The following is a 17785-nucleotide window of genomic DNA, read 5'->3' as shown; positions in this document are numbered from 1 at the left end:
GGACCTGACTCTGTTGAACAGTCTGTTGGACCTGACTCTGTTGAACAGCCTGTTGACCTGACTCTGTTGAACAGCCTGTTGACCTGACTCTGTTGAACAGTCTGCTGGACCTGACCTGACTCTGTTGAACAGCCTGTTGGACCTGACTCTGTTGAACAGCCTGTTGGACCTGACTCTGTTGAACAGTCTGTTGGACCTGACTCTGTTGAACAGTCTGTTGGACCTGACTCTGTTGAACAGTCTGTTGGACCTGACTCTGTTGAACAGCCTGTTGGACCTGACTCTGTTGAACAGCCTGTTGGACCTGACTCTGTTGAACAGCCTGTTGGACCTGACTCTGTTGAACAGTCTGTTGGACCTGACTCTGTTGAACAGTCTGTTGGACCTGACTCTGTTGAACAGTCTGTTGGACCTGACTCTGTTGAACAGCCTGTTGACCTGACTCTGTTGAACAGTCTGCTGGACCTGACCTGACTCTGTTGAACAGTCTGTTGGACCTGACTCTGTTGAACAGTCTGTTGGACTTGACTGTTGAACAGCCTGTTGGACCTGACTCTGTTGAACAGCCTGTTGGACCTGACTCTGTTGAACAGTCTGTTGGACCTGACTCCGTTGAACAGTCTGTTGGACCTGACTCTGTTGAACAGTCTGTTGGACCTGACTCTGTTGAACAGTCTGTTGGACCTGACTCTGTTGAACAGTCTGTTGGACCTGACTCTGTTGAACAGTCTGTTGGACCTGACTCTGTTGAACAGCCTGTTGACCTGACTCTGTTGAACAGTCTGCTGGACCTGACCTGACTCTGTTGAACAGTCTGTTGGACCTGACTCTGTTGAACAGTCTGTTGGACCTGACTCTGTTGAACAGTCTGTTGGACCCGACTCTGTTGAACAGTCTGTTGGACCTGACTCTGTTGAACAGCCTGTTGGACCTGACTCTGTTGAACAGTCTGTTGGACCTGGCTCTGTTGAACAGCCTGTTGACCTGACTCTGTTGAACAGTCTGCTGGACCTGACCTGACTCTGTTGAACAGCCTGTTGGACCTGACTCTGTTGAACAGTCTGTTGGACCTGACTCTGTTGAACAGCCTGTTGGACCTGACTCTGTTGAACAGCCTGTTGGACCTGACTCTGTTGAACAGTCTGTTGGACCTGACTCTGTTGAACAGTCTGTTGGACCTGACTCTGTTGAACAGCCTGTTGACCTGACTCTGTTGAACAGCCTGTTGACCTGACTCTGTTGAACAGTCTGCTGGACCTGACCTGACTCTGTTGAACAGCCTGTTGGACCTGACTCTGTTGAACAGCCTGTTGGACCTGACTCTGTTGAACAGTCTGTTGGACCTGACTCTGTTGAACAGTCTGTTGGACCTGACTCTGTTGAACAGTCTGTTGGACCTGACTCTGTTGAACAGCCTGTTGGACCTGACTCTGTTGAACAGCCTGTTGGACCTGACTCTGTTGAACAGCCTGTTGGACCTGACTCTGTTGAACAGTCTGTTGGACCTGACTCTGTTGAACAGTCTGTTGGACCTGACTCTGTTGAACAGTCTGTTGGACCTGACTCTGTTGAACAGCCTGTTGACCTGACTCTGTTGAACAGTCTGCTGGACCTGACCTGACTCTGTTGAACAGTCTGTTGGACCTGACTCTGTTGAACAGTCTGTTGGACTTGACTGTTGAACAGCCTGTTGGACCTGACTCTGTTGAACAGCCTGTTGGACCTGACTCTGTTGAACAGTCTGTTGGACCTGACTCCGTTGAACAGTCTGTTGGACCTGACTCTGTTGAACAGTCTGTTGGACCTGACTCTGTTGAACAGTCTGTTGGACCTGACTCTGTTGAACAGTCTGTTGGACCTGACTCTGTTGAACAGTCTGTTGGACCTGACTCTGTTGAACAGCCTGTTGACCTGACTCTGTTGAACAGTCTGCTGGACCTGACCTGACTCTGTTGAACAGCCTGTTGGACCTGACTCTGTTGAACAGCCTGTTGGACCTGACTCTGTTGAACAGTCTGTTGGACCTGACTCTGTTGAACAGCCTGTTGACCTGACTCTGTTGAACAGTCTGCTGGACCTGACCTGACTCTGTTGAACAGCCTGTTGGACCTGACTCTGTTGAACAGTCTGTTGGACCTGACTCTGTTGAACAGCCTGTTGGACCTGACTCTGTTGAACAGTCTGTTGGACCTGACTCTGTTGAACAGCCTGTTGACCTGACTCTGTTGAACAGTCTGCTGGACCTGACCTGACTCTGTTGAACAGCCTGTTGGACCTGACTCTGTTGAACAGCCTGTTGGACCTGACTCTGTTGAACAGTCTGTTGGACCTGACTCTGTTGAACAGCCTGTTGACCTGACTCTGTTGAACAGTCTGCTGGACCTGACCTGACTCTGTTGAACAGCCTGTTGGACCTGACTCTGTTGAACAGTCTGCTGGACCTGACCTGACTCTGTTGAACAGTCTGTTGGACCTGACTCTGTTGAACAGTCTGTTGGACTTGACTATTGAACAGCCTGTTGGACCTGACTCTGTTGAACAGCCTGTTGGACCTGACTCTGTTGAACAGTCTGTTGGACCTGACTCCGTTGAACAGTCTGTTGGACCTGACTCTGTTGAACAGTCTGTTGGACCTGACTCTGTTGAACAGTCTGTTGACCTGACTCTGTTGAACAGTCTGTTGGACCTGACTCTGTTGAACAGTCTGTTGGACCTGACTCTGTTGAACAGTCTGTTGGACCTGACTCTGTTGAACAGCCTGTTGGACCTGACTCTGTTGAACAGTCTGTTGGACCTGACTCTGTTGAACAATCTGTTGGACCTGACTCTGTTGAACAGCCTGTTGGATCTGACTCTGTTGAACAGCCTGTTGGACCTGACTCTGTTGAACAGCCTGTTGGACCTGACTCTGTTGAACAGCCTGTTGGACCTGACTCTGTTGAACAGCCTGTTGGACCTGACTCTGTTGAACAGTCTGTTGGACCTGACTCTGTTGAACAGGCTGTTGGACCTGACTCTGTTGAACAGGCTGTTGGACCTGACTCGGTTGAACAGGCTGTTGGACCTGACTCTGTTGAACAGTCTGTTGACCTGACTCTGTTGAACAGTCTGTTGACCTGACTCTGTTGAACAGTCTGTTGGACCTGACTCTGTTGAACAGTCTGTTGGACCTGACTCTGTTGAACAATCTGTTGGACCTGACTCTGTTGAACAGCCTGTTGGATCTGACTCTGTTGAACATCCTGTTGGACCTGACTCTGTTGAACAGCCTGTTGACCTGACTCTGTTGAACAGTCTGCTGGACCTGACCTGACTCTGTTGAACAGCCTGTTGGACCTGACTCTGTTGAACAGCCTGTTGGACCTGACTCTGTTGAACAGTCTGTTGGACCTGACTCTGTTGAACAGCCTGTTGACCTGACTCTGTTGAACAGTCTGCTGGACCTGACCTGACTCTGTTGAACAGCCTGTTGGACCTGACTCTGTTGAACAGTCTGCTGGACCTGACCTGACTCTGTTGAACAGTCTGTTGGACCTGACTCTGTTGAACAGTCTGTTGGACTTGACTATTGAACAGCCTGTTGGACCTGACTCTGTTGAACAGCCTGTTGGACCTGACTCTGTTGAACAGTCTGTTGGACCTGACTCCGTTGAACAGTCTGTTGGACCTGACTCTGTTGAACAGTCTGTTGGACCTGACTCTGTTGAACAGTCTGTTGACCTGACTCTGTTGAACAGTCTGTTGGACCTGACTCTGTTGAACAGTCTGTTGGACCTGACTCTGTTGAACAGTCTGTTGGACCTGACTCTGTTGAACAGCCTGTTGGACCTGACTCTGTTGAACAGTCTGTTGGACCTGACTCTGTTGAACAATCTGTTGGACCTGACTCTGTTGAACAGCCTGTTGGATCTGACTCTGTTGAACAGCCTGTTGGACCTGACTCTGTTGAACAGCCTGTTGGACCTGACTCTGTTGAACAGCCTGTTGGACCTGACTCTGTTGAACAGCCTGTTGGACCTGACTCTGTTGAACAGTCTGTTGGACCTGACTCTGTTGAACAGGCTGTTGGACCTGACTCTGTTGAACAGGCTGTTGGACCTGACTCGGTTGAACAGGCTGTTGGATCTGACTCTGTTGAACAGTCTGTTGACCTGACTCTGTTGAACAGTCTGTTGACCTGACTCTGTTGAACAGTCTGTTGGACCTGACTCTGTTGAACAGTCTGTTGGACCTGACTCTGTTGAACAATCTGTTGGACCTGACTCTGTTGAACAGCCTGTTGGATCTGACTCTGTTGAACATCCTGTTGGACCTGACTCTGTTGAACAGTCTGTTGGACCTGACTCTGTTGAACAGCCTGTTGGACCTGACTCTGTTGAACAGTCTGTTGGACCTGACTCTGTTGAACAGTCTGTTGGACCTGACTCTGTTGAACAGCCTGTTGACCTGACTCTGTTGAACAGCCTGTTGACCTGACTCTGTTGAACAGTCTGCTGGACCTGACCTGACTCTGTTGAACAGCCTGTTGGACCTGACTCTGTTGAACAGTCTGTTGGACCTGACTCTGTTGAACAGCCTGTTGGACCTGACTCTGTTGAACAGCCTGTTGGACCTGACTCTGTTGAACAGTCTGTTGGACCTGACTCTGTTGAACAGTCTGTTGGACCTGACTCTGTTGAACAGCCTGTTGACCTGACTCTGTTGAACAGCCTGTTGACCTGACTCTGTTGAACAGTCTGCTGGACCTGACCTGACTCTGTTGAACAGCCTGTTGGACCTGACTCTGTTGAACAGCCTGTTGGACCTGACTCTGTTGAACAGTCTGTTGGACCTGACTCTGTTGAACAGTCTGTTGGACCTGACTCTGTTGAACAGTCTGTTGGACCTGACTCTGTTGAACAGCCTGTTGGACCTGACTCTGTTGAACAGCCTGTTGGACCTGACTCTGTTGAACAGCCTGTTGGACCTGACTCTGTTGAACAGTCTGTTGGACCTGACTCTGTTGAACAGTCTGTTGGACCTGACTCTGTTGAACAGTCTGTTGGACCTGACTCTGTTGAACAGCCTGTTGACCTGACTCTGTTGAACAGTCTGCTGGACCTGACCTGACTCTGTTGAACAGTCTGTTGGACCTGACTCTGTTGAACAGTCTGTTGGACTTGACTGTTGAACAGCCTGTTGGACCTGACTCTGTTGAACAGCCTGTTGGACCTGACTCTGTTGAACAGTCTGTTGGACCTGACTCCGTTGAACAGTCTGTTGGACCTGACTCTGTTGAACAGTCTGTTGGACCTGACTCTGTTGAACAGTCTGTTGGACCTGACTCTGTTGAACAGTCTGTTGGACCTGACTCTGTTGAACAGTCTGTTGGACCTGACTCTGTTGAACAGCCTGTTGACCTGACTCTGTTGAACAGTCTGCTGGACCTGACCTGACTCTGTTGAACAGTCTGTTGGACCTGACTCTGTTGAACAGTCTGTTGGACCTGACTCTGTTGAACAGTCTGTTGGACCCGACTCTGTTGAACAGTCTGTTGGACCTGACTCTGTTGAACAGCCTGTTGGACCTGACTCTGTTGAACAGTCTGTTGGACCTGGCTCTGTTGAACAGCCTGTTGACCTGACTCTGTTGAACAGTCTGCTGGACCTGACCTGACTCTGTTGAACAGCCTGTTGGACCTGACTCTGTTGAACAGTCTGTTGGACCTGACTCTGTTGAACAGCCTGTTGGACCTGACTCTGTTGAACAGCCTGTTGGACCTGACTCTGTTGAACAGTCTGTTGGACCTGACTCTGTTGAACAGTCTGTTGGACCTGACTCTGTTGAACAGCCTGTTGACCTGACTCTGTTGAACAGCCTGTTGACCTGACTCTGTTGAACAGTCTGCTGGACCTGACCTGACTCTGTTGAACAGCCTGTTGGACCTGACTCTGTTGAACAGCCTGTTGGACCTGACTCTGTTGAACAGTCTGTTGGACCTGACTCTGTTGAACAGTCTGTTGGACCTGACTCTGTTGAACAGTCTGTTGGACCTGACTCTGTTGAACAGCCTGTTGGACCTGACTCTGTTGAACAGCCTGTTGGACCTGACTCTGTTGAACAGCCTGTTGGACCTGACTCTGTTGAACAGTCTGTTGGACCTGACTCTGTTGAACAGTCTGTTGGACCTGACTCTGTTGAACAGTCTGTTGGACCTGACTCTGTTGAACAGCCTGTTGACCTGACTCTGTTGAACAGTCTGCTGGACCTGACCTGACTCTGTTGAACAGTCTGTTGGACCTGACTCTGTTGAACAGTCTGTTGGACTTGACTGTTGAACAGCCTGTTGGACCTGACTCTGTTGAACAGCCTGTTGGACCTGACTCTGTTGAACAGTCTGTTGGACCTGACTCCGTTGAACAGTCTGTTGGACCTGACTCTGTTGAACAGTCTGTTGGACCTGACTCTGTTGAACAGTCTGTTGGACCTGACTCTGTTGAACAGTCTGTTGGACCTGACTCTGTTGAACAGTCTGCTGGACCTGACTCTGTTGAACAGCCTGTTGACCTGACTCTGTTGAACAGTCTGCTGGACCTGACCTGACTCTGTTGAACAGCCTGTTGGACCTGACTCTGTTGAACAACCTGTTGGACCTGACTCTGTTGAACAGTCTGTTGGACCTGACTCTGTTGAACAGCCTGTTGACCTGACTCTGTTGAACAGTCTGCTGGACCTGACCTGACTCTGTTGAACAGCCTGTTGGACCTGACTCTGTTGAACAGTCTGTTGGACCTGACTCTGTTGAACAGCCTGTTGGACCTGACTCTGTTGAACAGTCTGTTGGACCTGACTCTGTTGAACAGCCTGTTGACCTGACTCTGTTGAACAGTCTGCTGGACCTGACCTGACTCTGTTGAACAGCCTGTTGGACCTGACTCTGTTGAACAGCCTGTTGGACCTGACTCTGTTGAACAGTCTGTTGGACCTGACTCTGTTGAACAGCCTGTTGACCTGACTCTGTTGAACAGTCTGCTGGACCTGACCTGACTCTGTTGAACAGCCTGTTGGACCTGACTCTGTTGAACAGTCTGCTGGACCTGACCTGACTCTGTTGAACAGTCTGTTGGACCTGACTCTGTTGAACAGTCTGTTGGACTTGACTATTGAACAGCCTGTTGGACCTGACTCTGTTGAACAGCCTGTTGGACCTGACTCTGTTGAACAGTCTGTTGGACCTGACTCCGTTGAACAGTCTGTTGGACCTGACTCTGTTGAACAGTCTGTTGGACCTGACTCTGTTGAACAGTCTGTTGACCTGACTCTGTTGAACAGTCTGTTGGACCTGACTCTGTTGAACAGTCTGTTGGACCTGACTCTGTTGAACAGTCTGTTGGACCTGACTCTGTTGAACAGCCTGTTGGACCTGACTCTGTTGAACAGTCTGTTGGACCTGACTCTGTTGAACAATCTGTTGGACCTGACTCTGTTGAACAGCCTGTTGGATCTGACTCTGTTGAACAGCCTGTTGGACCTGACTCTGTTGAACAGCCTGTTGGACCTGACTCTGTTGAACAGCCTGTTGGACCTGACTCTGTTGAACAGCCTGTTGGACCTGACTCTGTTGAACAGTCTGTTGGACCTGACTCTGTTGAACAGGCTGTTGGACCTGACTCTGTTGAACAGGCTGTTGGACCTGACTCGGTTGAACAGGCTGTTGGACCTGACTCTGTTGAACAGTCTGTTGACCTGACTCTGTTGAACAGTCTGTTGACCTGACTCTGTTGAACAGTCTGTTGGACCTGACTCTGTTGAACAGTCTGTTGGACCTGACTCTGTTGAACAATCTGTTGGACCTGACTCTGTTGAACAGCCTGTTGGATCTGACTCTGTTGAACATCCTGTTGGACCTGACTCTGTTGAACAGTCTGTTGGACCTGACTCTGTTGAACAGGCTGTTGGACCTGACTCTGTTGAACAGTCTGTTGGACATGACTCTGTTGAACAGTCTGTTGGACATGACTCTGTTGAACTGCCTGTTGGACCTGACTCTGTTGAACAGTCTGTTGACCTGACTCTGTTGAACAGTCTGTTGGACCTGACTCTGTTGAACAGTCTGTTGGACCTGACTCTGTTGAACAGCCTGTTGACCTGACTCTGTTGAACAGTCTGCTGGACCTGACCTGACTCTGTTGAACAGCCTGTTGGACCTGACTCTGTTGAACAGTCTGTTGGACCTGACTCTGTTGAACAGTCTGTTGGACCTGACTCTGTTGAACAGTCTGTTGGACCTGACTCTGTTGAACAGCCTGTTGGACCTGACTCTGTTGAACAGCCTGTTGGACCTGACTCTGTTGAACAGTCTGTTGGACCTGACTCTGTTGAACAGTCTGTTGGACCTGACTCTGTTGAACAGTCTGTTGGACCTGACTCTGTTGAACAGCCTGTTGACCTGACTCTGTTGAACAGTCTGCTGGACCTGACCTGACTCTGTTGAACAGTCTGTTGGACCTGACTCTGTTGAACAGTCTGTTGGACTTGACTGTTGAACAGCCTGTTGGACCTGACTCTGTTGAACAGCCTGTTGGACCTGACTCTGTTGAACAGTCTGTTGGACCTGACTCCGTTGAACAGTCTCTTGGACCTGACTCTGTTGAACAGTCTGTTGGACCTGACTCTGTTGAACAGTCTGTTGACCTGACTCTGTTGAACAGTCTGTTGGACCTGACTCTGTTGAACAGTCTGTTGGACCTGACTCTGTTGAACAGTCTGTTGGACCTGACTCTGTTGAACAGTCTGTTGGACCTGACTCTGTTGAACAGCCTGTTGGACCTGACTCTGTTGAACAGTCTGTTGGACCTGGATCTGTTGAACAGCCTGTTGACCTGACTCTGTTGAACAGTCTGCTGGACCTGACCTGACTCTGTTGAACAGCCTGTTGGACCTGACTCTGTTGAACAGTCTGTTGGACCTGACTCTGTTGAACAGCCTGTTGGACCTGACTCTGTTGAACAGCCTGTTGGACCTGACTCTGTTGAACAGTCTGTTGGACCTGACTCTGTTGAACAGTCTGTTGGACCTGACTCTGTTGAACAGCCTGTTGACCTGACTCTGTTGAACAGCCTGTTGACCTGACTCTGTTGAACAGTCTGCTGGACCTGACCTGACTCTGTTGAACAGCCTGTTGGACCTGACTCTGTTGAACAGCCTGTTGGACCTGACTCTGTTGAACAGTCTGTTGGACCTGACTCTGTTGAACAGTCTGTTGGACCTGACTCTGTTGAACAGTCTGTTGGACCTGACTCTGTTGAACAGCCTGTTGGACCTGACTCTGTTGAACAGCCTGTTGGACCTGACTCTGTTGAACAGCCTGTTGGACCTGACTCTGTTGAACAGTCTGTTGGACCTGACTCTGTTGAACAGTCTGTTGGACCTGACTCTGTTGAACAGTCTGTTGGACCTGACTCTGTTGAACAGCCTGTTGACCTGACTCTGTTGAACAGTCTGCTGGACCTGACCTGACTCTGTTGAACAGTCTGTTGGACCTGACTCTGTTGAACAGTCTGTTGGACTTGACTGTTGAACAGCCTGTTGGACCTGACTCTGTTGAACAGCCTGTTGGACCTGACTCTGTTGAACAGTCTGTTGGACCTGACTCCGTTGAACAGTCTGTTGGACCTGACTCTGTTGAACAGTCTGTTGGACCTGACTCTGTTGAACAGTCTGTTGGACCTGACTCTGTTGAACAGTCTGTTGGACCTGACTCTGTTGAACAGTCTGTTGGACCTGACTCTGTTGAACAGCCTGTTGACCTGACTCTGTTGAACAGTCTGCTGGACCTGACCTGACTCTGTTGAAGAGTCTGTTGGACCTGACTCTGTTGAACAGTCTGTTGGACCTGACTCTGTTGAACAGTCTGTTGGACCCGACTCTGTTGAACAGTCTGTTGGACCTGACTCTGTTGAACAGCCTGTTGGACCTGACTCTGTTGAACAGCCTGTTGGACCTGACTCTGTTGAACAGTCTGTTGGACCTGGCTCTGTTGAACAGCCTGTTGACCTGACTCTGTTGAACAGTCTGCTGGACCTGACCTGACTCTGTTGAACAGCCTGTTGGACCTGACTCTGTTGAACAGTCTGTTGGACCTGACTCTGTTGAACAGCCTGTTGGACCTGACTCTGTTGAACAGCCTGTTGGACCTGACTCTGTTGAACAGTCTGTTGGACCTGACTCTGTTGAACAGTCTGTTGGACCTGACTCTGTTGAACAGCCTGTTGACCTGACTCTGTTGAACAGCCTGTTGACCTGACTCTGTTGAACAGTCTGCTGGACCTGACCTGACTCTGTTGAACAGCCTGTTGGACCTGACTCTGTTGAACAGCCTGTTGGACCTGACTCTGTTGAACAGTCTGTTGGACCTGACTCTGTTGAACAGTCTGTTGGACCTGACTCTGTTGAACAGTCTGTTGGACCTGACTCTGTTGAACAGCCTGTTGGACCTGACTCTGTTGAACAGCCTGTTGGACCTGACTCTGTTGAACAGCCTGTTGGACCTGACTCTGTTGAACAGTCTGTTGGACCTGACTCTGTTGAACAGTCTGTTGGACCTGACTCTGTTGAACAGTCTGTTGGACCTGACTCTGTTGAACAGCCTGTTGACCTGACTCTGTTGAACAGTCTGCTGGACCTGACCTGACTCTGTTGAACAGTCTGTTGGACCTGACTCTGTTGAACAGTCTGTTGGACTTGACTGTTGAACAGCCTGTTGGACCTGACTCTGTTGAACAGCCTGTTGGACCTGACTCTGTTGAACAGTCTGTTGGACCTGACTCCGTTGAACAGTCTGTTGGACCTGACTCTGTTGAACAGTCTGTTGGACCTGACTCTGTTGAACAGTCTGTTGGACCTGACTCTGTTGAACAGTCTGTTGGACCTGACTCTGTTGAACAGTCTGTTGGACCTGACTCTGTTGAACAGCCTGTTGACCTGACTCTGTTGAACAGTCTGCTGGACCTGACCTGACTCTGTTGAACAGCCTGTTGGACCTGACTCTGTTGAACAGCCTGTTGGACCTGACTCTGTTGAACAGTCTGTTGGACCTGACTCTGTTGAACAGCCTGTTGACCTGACTCTGTTGAACAGTCTGCTGGACCTGACCTGACTCTGTTGAACAGCCTGTTGGACCTGACTCTGTTGAACAGTCTGTTGGACCTGACTCTGTTGAACAGCCTGTTGGACCTGACTCTGTTGAACAGCCTGTTGACCTGACTCTGTTGAACAGTCTGCTGGACCTGACCTGACTCTGTTGAACAGCCTGTTGGACCTGACTCTGTTGAACAGCCTGTTGGACCTGACTCTGTTGAACAGTCTGTTGGACCTGACTCTGTTGAACAGCCTGTTGACCTGACTCTGTTGAACAGTCTGCTGGACCTGACCTGACTCTGTTGAACAGCCTGTTGGACCTGACTCTGTTGAACAGTCTGCTGGACCTGACCTGACTCTGTTGAACAGTCTGTTGGACCTGACTCTGTTGAACAGTCTGTTGGACTTGACTGTTGAACAGCCTGTTGGACCTGACTCTGTTGAACAGTCTGTTGGACCTGACTCCGTTGAACAGTCTGTTGGACCTGACTCTGTTGAACAGTCTGTTGACCTGACTCTGTTGAACAGTCTGTTGGACCTGACTCTGTTGAACAGTCTGTTGGACCTGACTCTGTTGAACAGTCTGTTGGACCTGACTCTGTTGAACAGCCTGTTGGACCTGACTCTGTTGAACAGTCTGTTGGACCTGACTCTGTTGAACAGTCTGTTGGACCTGGCTCTGTTGAACAGCCTGTTGACCTGACTCTGTTGAACAGTCTGTTGGACCTGACTCTGTTGAACAGCCTGTTGGACCTGACTCTGTTGAACAGTCTGTTGGACCTGACTCTGTTGAACAGTCTGTTGACCTGACTCTGTTGAACAGCCTGTTGGACGGACACACGGATGGACAAACGTCTGTCCATCTGACAGCTCAAATGAGTCAAGTGTCTCCAACAGGTACAATAACAATAATCATTGACATTTCCATAATACGCGCTGTTACAGACAGACAGACTGACCTGTTGTATAGACTTGACTCTGTTCAGTTGTCTGTTGAGTCCTGTTATCATGAAGTAGAGGTGGTAGGGGAGCCAGCAGACTGCAAAAGTTACCACCACAATCATCATCATCTTCACCACCTAGACAACAGGAAAACGAATAAAGACGATGTGTGTGTCTCCATCCGTGTGTGTGCGTAGCTTTGTCCGGCTATGTCCGTGTACCTTCCTCTTGGCTTGTATCTGTAGATGGTAGTTATCTTTAGAGTCACCAGGTATCTCTCCGCCCCAAAGTGTCCTACCCACCAGACTGTAGGTACCAGCCATCACCACTAGAGGCAGCACATACACCAACACTGCTACTATTATATGATACCTGGAAAGAGAGACAGAGGGAGAGTTACAGAGAGATAGAAAGACAGACAAGTAGACAGAGGGAGAGAGAGAGAGGGGGAGAGGGAGAGAGAGAGAGGGGGAGAGGGAGAGAGAGAGAGAGAGAGAGAGGGGGAGGGGGAGAGGGAGAAAGACAGGGGAGAGGGAGAGAGAAAGAGAGAGAGGGAGAAAAGGAGAGGGAGAGAGAGACAGGGAGAGAGGGAGAGAGACAAATGAATAAATTAATGAAGGAAGCTATAAGTATTTAGACACATGAATGAGTCCTGTGCAGTGAGGTACTAACATGAATGAGTCCTGTGCAGTGAGGTACTAACATGAATGAGTCCTGTGCAGTGAGGTACTAACATGAATGAGTCCTGTGCAGTGAGGTACTAACATGAATGAGTCCTGTGCAGTGAGGTACTAACATGAATGAGTCCTGTGCAGTGTGGTACTAACATCAATGAGTCCTGTGCAGTGCGGTACTAACATGAATGAGTCCTGTGCAGTGAGGTACTAACATGAATGAGTCCTGTGCAGTGAGGTACTAACATGAATGAGTCCTGTGCAGTGAGGTACTAACATGAATGAGTCCTGTGCAGTGAGGTACTAACATGAATGAGTCCTGTGCAGTGAGGTACTAACATCAATGAGTCCTGTGCAGTGCGGTACTAACATCAATGAGTCCTGTGCAGTGAGGTACTAACATGAATGAGTCCTGTGCAGTGAGGTACTAACATGAATGAGTCCTGTGCAGTGAGGTACTAACATGAATGAGTCCTGTGCAGTGAGGTACTAACATGAATGAGTCCTGTGCAGTGCGGTACTAACATGAATGAGTCCTGTGCAGTGAGGTACTAACATCAATGAGTCCTGTGCAGTGAGGTACTAACATCAATGAGTCCTGTGCAGTGAGGTACTAACATGAATGAGTCCTGTGCAGTGAGGTACTAACATGAATGAGTCCTGTGCAGTGAGGTACTAACATGAATGAGTCCTGTGCAGTGAGGTACTAACATGAATGAGTCCTGTGCAGTGAGGTACTAACATGAATGAGTCCTGTGCAGTGAGGTACTAACATCAATGAGTCCTGTGCAGTGAGGTACTAACATGAATGAGTCCTGTGCAGTGAGGTACTAACATGAATGAGTCCTGTGCAGTGAGGTACTAACATGAATGAGTCCTGTGCAGTGAGGTACTAACATGAATGAGTCCTGTGCAGTGAGGTACTAACATGAATGAGTCCTGTGCAGTGAGGTACTAACATCAATGAGTCCTGTGCAGTGAGGTACTAACATGAATGAGTCCTGTGCAGTGAGGTACTAACATGAATGAGTCCTGTGCAGTGAGGTACTAACATGAATGAGTCCTGTGCAGTGAGGTACTAACATGAATGAGTCCTGTGCAGTGAGGTACTAACATGAATGAGTCCTGTGCAGTGAGGTACTAACATGAATGAGTCCTGTGCAGTGCGGTACTAACATGAATGAGTCCTGTGCAGTGCGGGGCCAGTAGACGTAACACAGTGTTCTCTGTCCAATCTTTCTGGTGGTTGAGTAGTAACACAGCGGGAACGCTAGTACCACGGCCATACCCCAAATACAGCCTATCACAGACCTCGTTACCGTTGCCGAGAGGCGCGGCTTGAGTGGGTGGATGATGGCCATGTACCTAGGTAACAGGAGGTGACATAAGGAGAGGTCAGGGGTTAGAGGTCAGTGGTGAACTCAGGGTACAGGTCCTAATACCCCCTCCATCTCTCTACCCCCTCCATCTCTCTACCCCCTCCATCTCTATACCCCCTCAATCTCTCTACCCTCTCCATCTCTCTACTCTCTCCATCTCTCTACCCCCTCCATCTCTACACCCCCTCCATCTCTCTACCCCCTCCATCTCTATACCCCCTCCATCTCTCCATCTCTCTACCCTCTCCATCTCTCTACCCCCTCCATCTCTCCATCTCTCTACCCCCTCCATCTCTCTACCCCCTCCATCTCTCTACCCTCTCCATCTCTCTACCCCCTCCATCTCTCTACCCTCTCCATCTCTCTACCCCCTCCATCTCTATACCCCCTCCATCTCTATACCCCCTCCATCTCTATACCCCCTCCATCTCTCTACCCCTCCATCTCTCTCCCTCTCCATCTCTCTATCCCCTCCATCTCTATACCCCCTCCACCTCTCCATGTCTCTACCCTCTCCATCTCTCTACCCTCTCCATCTCTCTACCCCCTCCATCTCTCTACCCCCTCCATCTCTCTACCCCCTCCATCTCTCTCCCTCTCCATCTCTCTACCCCCTCCATCTCTCTACCCCTCCATCTCTCTACCCCCTTCATCTCTCTACCCCTTCCATCTCTCTACCCCTCCATCTCTCTACCCCCTCCATCTCTCTCTCCATGTCTCTACCCCCTCCTTCTCTCTCCATCTCTCTACCCCCTCCATCTCTCTCTCCATGTCTCTACCCCTACATCTCTCTCTCCATCTCTATACCCCCTCCATCTCTCTACCCCCTCCATCTATCTCTCCATGTCTCTACCCCCTCCATCTCTCTACCCCCTCCATCTCTCTCTCCATCTCTCTACCCCCTCCATCTCTTTCTCCATGTCTCTACCCCCTCCATCTCTCTACCCCCTCCATCTCTCTCTCCATCTCTCTACCCCCTCCATCCCTCTCTCCATCTCTCTACACCCTCCATCTCTCTCTCCATCTCTCTACCCCCTCCATCTCTCTCTCCATCTCTCTACCCCCTCCATCTCTCTCTCCATCTATCTACCCCCTCTGTCCTATTTCCATCTCTCTCCCTCCATCCCTCCCTCTCTCTCCCTCTCTCTGTCTCTCTCTCTCTCTCCATTCTCTGAATCTTGACCTCTTTGCAGCTGATCTCCCCTTTAGGTCTGACCCCTTCTGTTGACACACTAGAGTGGCAGACATGATGCCTTGGAGGAATTGTCATCGGCATCCTATTTTCAGACATCAACGCCTGCCTCGGGGTCTGGGGTTGATGTCAAGCTCGGTGGTCTTATCACACGCAGGCTGTGCTTGATGATATTCTGACATCCTGTAGACGAACTGAACTCCATTGATGTTTCCACCAACGGAGAGGAGCAGACACCAGGCTTTGTGGAATCTAGCTCAGACTACAACGATGTCACATCGATTCGCCCCAAGGTCAATACTTCAAAAAATGTAAATGATGAAACGCCCACCTATCTACCCGTGTTTGTCCTCTGTAGTTGCCTTTTCGTTGTTTTGCTGAAATCCATACTTTTTCAATAAACTTTAATCAAATACCACCAACGACTGTGACCTTGTGGATATTCAATGGGCACATCATAGAGCAGTAAACAGTAAACATGTTTCATAATAAACGTTTCTAAATGTAAATGTCGTCTGAGCTACATTCCATAAAGGTCTCCTTACGGAGGGAAGTTTAATCCGCTGGAACGTTAAGTGATTCAACTGCTTTATTAGGAGATGCCTGTTCATGATCTCTCTATGTGAGGTACAACAACAACAGAACCTATGTGAGGTACAACAACAACAGAACCTTTCTCACCGGTCCACGGCGATGGCCACCATGGAGTAGATGCTGGCGAACACCGCTGTCACAGGAAGGAAGTTGTGGAACTTGCAGTAGACGAGCCCGAAGTACCAGTCCCCGTGCGCAGCGTAAACGAAGTTCACGAATGAGTTGAAGGCCGCCATGGAAGTGTCCGCGAGAGCCAGGTTCAACAGGAAGTAGTTTGTCACTGTCCGCATCTGTTTGTGAGCAAGGATGATCCAGATAACGATGACGTTCCCGCTCACCGAGACAAACAGCACGAGACTGTAGGCTACCGTCCAGAGAGCGAGCAGCCAAACCGGCTGGACAAACTGGTTAGTGATGTTCCAGCCACCGACTGGGATGTTGGAGACGTTACTAGGCTCGCTCATAATGATGGAGAGAGAGGTTACTGGTAGCTATCGTTAGTAGTAGAGCGGTCTTATCTGATGGAGAAGAACAGATCCACCCAGTTTACAGCTTGTAAGGGAATGTCTTCATAGGGCTGTTAACTGTCTGGTCTCCTGGGAGATGAAGTGGCCTTAAAATAAACAGCGACTGGCGTCTTATTTTCACTTCAGTGACATCTCTCTCTGTCTCTCTCTCTCTGTCTCTCTCTCTGTCTCTCTCTCTCTCTCTCTCTCTCTCTCTCTGTCTCTGTCTCTGACTCTCTGACTCTCTGACTCTCTGACTCTCTGACTCTCTGACTCTGTCTCTCTCTCTCTCTCTCTCTCTCGCTCTCTCTCTCTCTCTCGCTCTCTGTCTGTGTCTTTCTCTCTCTCTGTCTCTCTCTCTCTGTCTGTGTCTTTCTTTCTCTCTCTCTCTCTCTCTCTCTCTCTCTCTCTCTCTGTGTATCTCTCTCTCTCTCTCTGTCTGTGTCTTTCTCAGTAGTGCGATGGTTAGGGAGAAAGCCAATTTGACATTTACTTATTACATTTTTTTCTTGAAGAAAGGTTTGAATTCTTGAATTCAAAATGCTACAGAAAATCTTTCCCAAGTTACTGTTGATGCAAATTCCCCTGTAATTATTGGGGTCTGATTTGTCTCCACTTTTGTGGATAGGGGAGATGAGCCCCTGGTTCCAGACATTAGGGAAGCAGCCAGAAGTTAAAACCATGTTGAACAATTTAAGCACAGCATTTTGCAACTCAGGTGTGCTGTTCTTCAGCATTTCATTTCTGATGTTGTCTACACCACAAGCCTTTTTTGATTTAATAGATTTTAGCTTTTCATTTAGTTCTTGTTGGGTTATTGGGTAATCTAATGGATTTTGGTTGTTTTTAATGACTGATTCAAGGATGTTCAATTTTTCTTTAATTTCTAATTGGTTCTGTTGTAAGTCTTTTTGTGGGATGTTTTTGTATAGATTATCAAAGTAAGTTTTCCAAATTCCTACATCTTGTATGGCTAATTCTTGTGGCTTTGATGTGCTTAAATTGTTCCACATGTCCCAGAACTGATTTTGGTCAATTGCGTTTTCAATTTCATCAAGTGTCTTGTTGGTATAATTCAATTTCTTGCATTTCAGTGTTTGTTTATACTGTTTCAGAGTTTCAAAGTATTCATATCGTAGCTCTGGGTTGTTTTGCTGCTTATGTTTTTTGTTTGACATTTGTCTTAGGTGTTTTCTAATTGTTTTACATTCATTATCAAACCATTTGTCAGAAACATTTCGATTTTTGCTTCTGATGTTGCATTGCTTTGGTTTTCTCAAATTTGCTTTCGATGCTGCTTTTTGGAATATGCAGTTGATGTTTTGGGTAGCTGAATTGACACCATCTTTATTGTTTTGGTACTGTGAGTTATTGAAAAAC

General features: G+C 48.8%; 1 protein-coding gene across 2 annotated transcripts in view; it reads right to left on the bottom strand.

The window, feature by feature from the left end:
* The window catches only part of LOC110517683 (neuromedin-K receptor), a 36360-nt gene extending 19571 nt beyond the window's left edge, over positions 1-16789 (bottom strand). The window contains exons 1-4 of one of the 2 annotated variants that reach the window (XR_016490406.1): positions 15987-16509; positions 13911-14099; positions 12282-12432; positions 12078-12157 (exon numbers count right to left, since the gene is read on the bottom strand). Coding sequence is in view for 1 of the 2 variants with exons in the window: in XM_036958421.2 (XP_036814316.2) it covers positions 12078-12197; positions 12282-12432; positions 13911-14099; positions 15987-16363 (837 nt within the window). In the remaining variant the exon portion in view is untranslated. Of the gene's footprint in view, positions 1-12077; positions 12198-12281; positions 12433-13910; positions 14100-15986 lie in introns of both variants that reach the window. The other variant, XM_036958421.2, reaches the window with a different exon arrangement.
* Positions 16790-17785: the final 996 nt, after the last annotated feature.

The sequence above is a fragment of the Oncorhynchus mykiss genome, chromosome 21 (assembly GCF_057628025.1).
Source record: "Oncorhynchus mykiss isolate SJ-2025 chromosome 21, ASM5762802v1, whole genome shotgun sequence".
Taxonomy (NCBI): Eukaryota; Metazoa; Chordata; class Actinopteri; order Salmoniformes; family Salmonidae; genus Oncorhynchus; species Oncorhynchus mykiss.
This window is presented reverse-complemented; position numbering and strand designations above follow the sequence as displayed.